General features: G+C 37.8%; 1 protein-coding gene across 1 annotated transcript in view; it reads right to left on the reverse strand.

Moving 5' to 3' along the window:
- The window catches only part of TNRC6A (trinucleotide repeat containing 6A), a 52,339-nt gene extending 44,824 nt beyond the window's left edge, over nucleotides 1-7,515 (reverse strand). The window contains exon 1 of the mRNA XM_012644933.1: nucleotides 7,002-7,515. Coding sequence (XP_012500387.1) covers nucleotides 7,002-7,515 — 514 coding nt within the window. The remainder of the gene's footprint in view (nucleotides 1-7,001) is intronic.
- Between the last annotated feature and the right edge of the window lie 1,912 nt (nucleotides 7,516-9,427).

Consider the following 9,427-nt stretch of genomic DNA (forward strand, 5'->3'; position numbering starts at 1 on the left):
TGAATGTGTGTGTGTGAATGTGTGTGTGTACATGTGTGCATGCATTGCTACTTCTGCAAGGCAGGAGTAAGAAAATAAGACTGGACATCTCAAACAAAACTACCCAGGTGGAAAATAAAGGAACTGAGCCAGAATCAGAACGTAACAGCAAAACACCAGAAACATTCCCATAATGACAAGAAAAAGACAGGAATACTTGTTATCACCACTGCTATCTGACCCTATGCTGGAAGTACTAACTGATGAAATATGACCCAAAAAGGAGAGGTAAAGATAATGGAATAGAGACAAAAAGGGCAAACATGTAAAAAAACAATAGTTTTACTATACACCAGGAATAATCAATGAGAAAACGTGATAGAAAAATGATCCTAACCACTAACAGCCATAAAATAGTATGAAATAAAGCTAATAAATTAAAGTCTTTTATGAATTTTAAATTTTATTGCCAGCCATAGAAGGCAACTTATAAATATACAAACTTGTTTCCTGGATAGGAAGATGTAACAATGCTCCAAGCTTAATTCAATTATAAGAAATTGTTAACAAGAGTCTGTAGTATGATTAGAAGTTATTTCAAAATTCTATAAAACAAATGGAAGAATACACTAAAGAAGAGGAGTTTATGAAGGAGAGAATCTGCATTACCATTCAACAGTTAAGCAGCACTGCACTGCCAGAGTATATAAGCACTTTGATTGAACGGAAGTAGTAACCCAGAAACAGATCCAAGTATGTGTCAAAGATAATATATCAAGGGTTAGTATTTTAAATCAGTGGGGAAAAGGAATATTCAACACTCAGAAAATATTTTTAAAATGAGACAGTATATCAAAAATAATTCCAAATGATTAAAGCATTAAAAATAAAAGATGACACCATGAAGGTAGCAGTGAATAAGAGGTTTTAATATCTACATAACAGATTTGACTACTTATTTTTAAAAAAGTGAAACATTTTAATGTCAGAATACATCAAAAAGCAAAGCAAAAAAGCAAACACCAGAATACACTCTGCAAATGAGTTCTATCACCTTTAATTTTAATGAAAAATGTTTTCAGATTCAGATCATAACCTGGTTTGGAGTTGGTGGTGGTCTAAGTTTGTCTTTCACTGTATCTTCCTATGTATTTTAAGAAAATAAGGAGCGGTGCCATCAGTAATTACTAGCTCAAACCCCTTTTTAAACTGGAAGCCATTTGACCAAAACCTAAATTAGACCGTTTAAAAAACTGGGTTACCAAGGGTGAGTTACAAGGCACTTTTGGTTATAAAGAAGGCTGTAGTTTAGAAAGAAAAATTAAAAGGTGTTCAGAGGGGGTGGTGACAGACAATATTATAACTGAAAGAGTGAGAAGAACAGGACTATTCAAGAATCACAACTAAAATGTTTCAGAGTCAGAGACTGTTCCAGAGTTGGAGGAAGCCAAATAGTGTATTTCCCTTATAGACCAGGAGTCAAAAATCCATTGTTATAATTGATTTAGAGGATGAATACATAAGATGTAAATATAAGATTATCACCCAGATTTTCTAGGAAACAGTAAGATTGAAAATTCCTGCACTAGTAGGAAGAAAGGGGCAGTTGAGTTTTACTGAATGCAACACAAAATACAAATTTTTAGACACTGCAATGATGTAGGCAAACTAAGATTTGGAAGCTTGCAAGTTACTTAGAAACATCTGAAATCCAAAATATCATTAGCATCCTACTCTCATACGAAATTCCCACCGGAGAAGTGGGGGCAGCTACATAGTACCACATCTCAACAAGAATGTAACAGCGCATTACAGAGCATCTATTCAAAACGATCAAAGAGGTTAGGTGGGGGTAGAGCAAAGACTCATGATAATTCAAGTGATTTATAAAGAAACCACCTAATTTATTCAAGAAGACTTTATATCCATGGAAACTCATACATTCTTCTTATAAAATACATAGCATGTAAACAAACAGGTAAATATTTGCTTTTTGCCTTGAAGACTTTCAATTTTGCCAGAAGGGGGAGAGCTTCGAAAGTAAATAATACTTAGGTTTTACAGTGTTTCCAAGGAGCATGAGATGGGACCACTGAGAATATGAGAGAACCTTAGATATACAATTTCAAATAGTTCTTAAGTATGAAAGTTCAAAATGTCTCTTTCAGTTGTTATAGCCTTTGATCCAGGGGTTGGCAAACTTCTTCTGTAGAGGTTCTGTTAATAAATATTTTAGGCTTTGTAGGCCAGATGGTCTGCAGCAACTACTTAACTATGCCATCATAGCTTGAAAGCAGCCACAGACAATATGTAAATGAATGGGCACAGCAGTCTTCCAATAAAGCTGGATTAAAATAGGCCCCAAGCCAATCTCTGTTCTAGATTAAAGAAGACAAAAGCAATACCACTGGCTTCTGGTTTGAGAGACAGGGTGAAGCTGGTAGGGAGTCAGCTATAGAAGACATTCTTGGAGATGTTGCTCTGGACCAGAGGGTGAACATCTCAGCCAGGGCAAGTGATGGCAACAGTAATTAAGGGGAGACAGGAGAATACAAAGATAAATTCTGAAGCTAAAACCAGTAGGGCATGGTAAACCCAGTGGCCTGTGAGACATGAAGGAGAGGAAAGAATAAAGCATGATTTCAAGGTTTCTAGATGGGTGACTGCATGAATGGGAGTACCAATCTTTTGAGCAAAAGGACCCAGAAGGAGGAAGAGGTATGGTGGCAAAATCAATGAATTCAAGTTTGGATATATTGTGTTTGAGGGGCCCAACAACAGCTGAAGACATCCAGAAAACATGCACCTAAAACGTGAGATTTGAAATAAAACCTTGGGAGAGAATAAAACCTAAGAGCTTGTCAAAGAAAAACCATGCAAAACACAAAAGAGGAGCACAGAGGCATGAGGAAAACAAGGGATATATAGTGGCATAGAGGACAAGGAATGAAAGAGCTTTAAGAAAGAGGAAATAATCAACAGCAAAAAAATGTACATATCTACTATAAGATAAAAATGAAAAAGAAAGAAAAGAAAAGGAATATTTCTAACATAGGAAAGGCTATAAAGAGTAATATAAAAAATACCCATATGCCACCACCTTAAGAAATACATTACTAATATAGCAGGAAAAAACTCCTGTGTACCCTCTTCTCTGATTCCATCTCCTTCTTTCCCCAGTGGGTATCCCAATACTAATCACTGTTGTTTTGCATGCTTTATATTTTATATGAATGGGCCAGCGTGGTGGCTCACACCTGTAATCCAGCACTTTGGGAAGCTGAGGTGGGAGGATCGCTTGAGGTCAAGAGTATGAGACCAGTATGGGCAACACAGTGAGACCTCATCTCTATACAAAATTTAAAAATTAGGTGGGCACTGTGGTGCGTGCCTGTAGTCACAGCTACTTGGGAGGCTGAGGCGGGAAGATTACTTGAGCCCAGGAATCTGAGGTTGCAGTTAGCTACGATGACGCCACTGCACTCCAGCCTCAGCAACAAAGTAAGACCCTGTCTCTAAGAGGGGGGGAAATGTGTGTGTGTATATGTAAAATATAAATGGTATCATACTGTGAACAAAAAATTACATTCGTATGGCAACCAGTAGAAATATGAACACAAACTATAGAAGATGTTGTTAAACTGTTAATATTCTTTTGCTTAGAAGTGATGATGCTATTGTGGTTGTATAGGACATACAATCCTTATTTTTACGATAATTACCTGTGGACATATTAAAAGTAAAGTGTCATGATGTTTACAACTTGCTTTTAATTGATTCAACAATAGTAAACATGTGCACATGTGTGCATTTGTTGTATTACTATACCTGAGAAAGAGACACAGAGATAGAAAGGTGTGTGTGAAGTTAAGATGGGACAATGTTAACAACTGTTGGATCTGGGTAGAGGGTATTCAAGTGTTCACTATTCTCATCTGTTTAACTTTTCTGCATGGATCATATCAGTTGGATAATAAAAAGTAGGATAGAACACTTTTGCCCGTAAGAACAATGTTGCTGCTAGCCCTGCTGGGCATACTTGTCTACCCAAATCCCTCATTACATGGCCTATGAACCCCCCAAATTCAAGGGTTATTTGGGCAGCAGCAAGGCCTGACCCCTTAGGGCTCTAAGAAGTCAACTGAAAAAGAGAGATCTTAATTCTCAATTAAAACCATCAATAAGTGTTTGAGGCATAGCCACGAACTCGAAGCCCAGGGCTAGCCTGTAGCACTGTCTGACCAGCACAAGGTTAAAAATAAATAAATAAATGAATAAGAACGTAAGGGTATTTAGGAAAGATACAAAATCAATACAGTTACCATGGGTAACATCACTCCTTTTCATCACTTACTTCATATACGACCTGCTAGCCCCTGAAGGCATTTAGTTTGTGGCTTCTGCTTTAGAAAAAACCTAATCTCGTCTAGGTGATTTCCCTGCTCTCTGAATGAGAAATGTATTATTGTATATGAAGACAGGAAGGCATATTCGGTACTTTTTTACCATGAAAGCTAAGTAAATTTCTATGTATCACATTAAATGCCACATCTACTCCATTAACTATCTCTGTTCAAAAAAAGCCAAATAAAAATAGACAAAAATAAAAACAGTTCAGATTATGCTCCCACAATTCTGAACTACATGTAGTCCACAACGAACAATTTTCATGTTTCTGGGCCACTGATCATGCTGTTTATATTGTCTAATATACTGTTCTTCATTGATCAGTAGGCTAATTTCTAATCTGTAAAATGATACTATCCAATCTGTAAAATAAGTATTGAAAGAGTTAATACAGGGTTAGTCATTGTATCATTATTGTTAGTAACTCTTCAGCAGCTGAACAAACCTAACTTCTCTAAGAAGCCTTCTGACTTCACTGACTCCCAGTGGTCTATTTTATGGCTAAAGTTCCTGTTACCATTCACAGTAGCACCCACAAAGAAATATGTAAAATATGCTGGTAAGTGGGATTCACAGATGTTTTTAAAAAGACAAAAGTACAAATCTGGTTCTTCCTTGGAATGCTTTGGCTTCATCGTCTGCATTCTCTAGGTGTTTAGGGATTTAAGTCCAGATCTCAGACTGCTACACCCTCCTGACTTCCATCTTAACCTCCACATTAATGTAGTCTATCCCTGTAAAGTTCTTTGACAAACAGGCAGGATGTTTTTCCTTCTCAGCCTCTTTTGAAGCTTCTTCCTATGCCCATGCCTAAGGCCTTCTTCTCATCTGAATACACACTTGCAACATTTTTGTTTTTGACCCATGGTCATTTTTGAGAAGATTCTTATACTCCTGTTGTTTCCATTTCAAAAATAGCTTTGTTCTCTCACTTCCCAAACTGAAAACACATATTTGACATATTTTCTAAATATACTATCCTACCTCGCCATTTGTTTTGTTAATTATCACATCATTTTGCTTAGCTCACAGTAAGTACTCAAACATTTGTTGTTCAACCTCTCCCAAGATTTTGAACCACATATTTTATTATGCTGATGACCAATACATCTGCTTCCGACCTGACTTCCCAGATGACCTCCAAATTACTAATCACCTATATTTGGCATTAGATGTAATATGTCTAAACCAAACTCTTCCTGAAGAGTACAAGTCTTTCTATAGAAGTCTTCCCCCTCTGTTAAGGGGAAGATAGTTTATTCAGCATCTAAACATTAGGCACTAAGCTAATCACTTTAACATGTCATATAATTAAGTCCTCAAAGTAACCTTGCAGAGTTGAGTACTATTGTCTACACTATACAGATTAGAAAAGAGGGTCAGATGAGTTATTTGACCAAGCTCACACAGGTAATAAGTGGCTATGAAAGTAGGAAGTAAGTATTAACTCAGGATGATAACCTAAATTTGTATCCTTTCCAATAACAATGTGCTGTTCTAAGTACCTATGCTAGAAAACTCACATTTGTGTCCTCTTCCTCCTTACCTATCACATCCAGCATGTTGCCAAAGCACAGCATGGTGGTTATGAGCATAGCTTTGGAGTCAGACAGATCTTGATGTGAGTCCAGGATCTGCTACTTATTAGCTGTGAAATACCATAATATATTATAATGTACAGAGTAGTTCTTGCTGTATATGAGAGAGTATAGAGTAAAAAGTGAGTAATTCTATCTGGGACAGTTAGGACAGGCTGTTCAGACACATGGAGCAATTAAGTAACCTACCCAAGGTCACGCATGCTGGGATATGGCGGAGCTGGGACTTAAAAACCAGGTCCATTTGGCTCTAGAGATGTCTTTCTTCATCGGTACTGCCTCTATACATGTTTTTGTGTATGGGAACCTTGATTCCCCTTGACTCTACCATCTAATTCTCTATCTGGCTTGTGGTAAAGCTTTAAAATGGCTGGATAAATAGATGGATGGACAGACCAACCAACTACCAAAAGCTATCAGAACATGCTGAAACAAACTGGACCTTAAGAAAACCTGTAATCACATACTCTTTTCTGCTTTACAATCATTATTGAGCTGAGAAAAGCCATTCTGAGGCAAGTAATTGAATACATTTGCTGTTTCAATATAATTTTCATCAGTGTCAGTCTTTTTACGGCATGCGGTAACTGAATGATCTTGGGCAAGTTATTTAATGTCTTGGTGCCTCAGTTTCCTCTGTTGAAAAGTGGAGATAAGAACTACATCTCACAGGGTTATTGAAGATTAAATGCAATAATATGTGTCACTGCTTAGCACATGACTTGGGGGGAAGTACTCAATTTTAGCTATAGTTTTATAGTCAATTTAAGCTATAAGCTCCTTATTAATTTGGGTAAAACCTAAAGGGAGAGAAAGTGGTTTAAATAATCATTTTAAATGATTAGGTAACTTGCAGGAAATATTTTAAAATTTCCCATTCAGGACTCCCTGTACAGAATTATAATAAAGCCAGATACTGATGGATACAAATACATCACCAAAAAGCTATGAATTTATAAACTTGCTATACTGCTAATGATGACCAAGTTTGAGTCTGTAAGAAATGCCTTCTCTCACCTGACTGGTTTTTGCTGTTCTGCACCTCTCCGTTATTTTGTAGCTGTTGATTTGTTAAAGCACTGCTTTCTGACTGGCTGTTTAACACTTTAACAGCAGATCCCAGGTTTGCTGCTATGACAGGAAAATGCTGACCCCTCTTTAGAAGCTGTTTGTGTTCCTGGTGGCGAAATCGTGGAGGTACTTCACGAGGATACCGAGGCAAAGCCTGTGGCTGCTGTTGCTGCTGCTGCTGTTGTTGTTGCTGCTGCTGCTGCTGCTGTTGCTGCTGCTGCTGCTGCTGCTGTTGCTGCTGCTGCTGCTGCTGCTGCTGTTGCTGCTGCTGCTGCTGCTGATTGTTGGCTGTAGCTCGCTTGGCATTATTATTAGTGCTGGTTGCTGTGGAAGTGCCGTTATTAGAGTTGGCAGGCTGAGGCTGGCTTACACTGGGCTTTATCTGTTCTGGCACTAATCCCAACAAAAGAAAAGGGGTGGAAAAGATTAGCCAGTAAAGTGTACCTCCATAGTAACCCATCTAAATTCAAAGGCACTAAGAAAAATAATCCTAAAGAAACAGAAGCTTTAAGTGTGCAGGGATATCCTCACACATGGACTCAGGCTTTCTTAGAATCACTGTTAGGAGTCAAATTTTACTTCTGTTAACACCTATCCAATAAGGGCATAAAGATCCTTGGCCAGGGTGACAACTCATGCTCGCCATCTCTCTTACCATGTTATACTCTGATCACAGAACAGGCACTCATTACATAACCATGAAACCCACAAGGACTAAAAAAACAAATGGGGCAAATCAATTTTTGGTAGTCCTACAAGAATCCTCAATTCCCTGGTAACTATTCTTATTAAGCCTCATTTTTAATATGTTTGGTCCGTATTTTTTAAACTCTGAAAGGCAACACAAGAACAAGAGTAGAAAATATTCTGCCAGTTTCCTTACAAAAAAGCAAAGTTAACAATGGTTTTCACTGTTAAAATGTAAAGTCTGAATCAAACAAGACAAACTCAGAATACAGAAATAAACATAAAGATAAAACAATTAAATCTATGAGATTTATCAAGATTAGAGAATTTGGATACTCTATCTTAAGCAAATACGAAAATTAAATCAGAAACTGTAAATAGTGAATTTCTGGACTCCTAAAAGAAACGAAGTAAATAAACTGATGGAAATGCTTTAAACCAGTGAAAATATACTCAATCTCTAAAACTACAAAGAGACGGCATGGAATATGCATGAGCTTTTCATGCCAGATAGACTCAGGTTTCGATCCCAGTTCTACCTTTACTAAGCTTTGTGTCTTTGGGCAAGTTGTATAAAGCTGACTGACCTGCTATCCCTCAGTAAAACAGGGATAATATCTATACTTCACAGGGCTATCCTAAGGTTAAATGTGTTAATGTTTATAAAGCACAGAACATAAGGCTATTCTTTAATAATTGGCACAGGCCAGGCGCGGTAGCTCACGCCTGTAATCCTAGCACTCTGGGAGGCTGAGGCAGGCGGATTGTTTGAGCTCAGGAGTTCAAAACCAGCCTGAGCAAGAGCGAGACCCAGTCTCTACTAAAAATAGAGAGAAATTAATCAGACAACTCAAAATATATAGAAAAAATTAGCTGGGCATGGTGGCGCATGCCTGTATTCACAGCTACTCGGGAGGCTGAGGCAGGAGGATCGCTTGAGCCCAGGAGTTTGAGGTTGCTGTGAGCTAGGATGATGCCACAGCACTCTAGCTGGGGCAACACAGTGAGACTTTGTCTCAAAAAAAAAATAATAATAATTGGCACAATACCAGATAACACTTTTGTAGCAGTTTAATGTTTCTGTGAAATTTTGATACATCTTCACAGATACCACTATCAGACAAGGGAAGTGAAACACCTCCATGTTACTGGTGAGGACACTCACAGAAAACTCTGTTCAAGGGTTAAGAGCTCCAGTCCTGGGTTTAATTAAAACAGCCCCATCACTCACTACCTGGGTTATCTCTGTATCTTTCTCCTCTATAATTCTGCCTCCCAGATAATTTAATGCTCTTTAAAGTAGGGACAGTCTTGGTCAAAGGGCCAGCATACTGCAACCACTCAGTAAACAGAAGCTATTATTGTGGCCTAAATAAGATAAATATTTATGAAATGCCTACAATGTACATGATGCTCTGACTAAAGCCGTGGTCACCTGTGTTGCTTACAACAGTCGCCCAATTTCCTCTTCCACACTCTCAGCTCCAGAGCCTCCCTTAGTTAACAGTCTAGCCTCCCTATTGTCTTTCTTCTCTGAACATCTGGTGGAGTTAGTCTATATCAGTCACACTAATACTTTTATTTTTTTTACCCTCATTTTTTTCAATATGATTTCAGTTTTTCCAAAGTAATACAAGTAAATTATAGCATGGGAGAAATTACAGCAAAAAATTACAGGGATTCTA

Source organism: Propithecus coquereli, unplaced genomic scaffold (genome assembly GCF_000956105.1).
Source record: "Propithecus coquereli isolate 6110/MARCELLA unplaced genomic scaffold, Pcoq_1.0 Scaffold223, whole genome shotgun sequence".
NCBI lineage: Eukaryota > Metazoa > Chordata > Mammalia > Primates > Indriidae > Propithecus > Propithecus coquereli.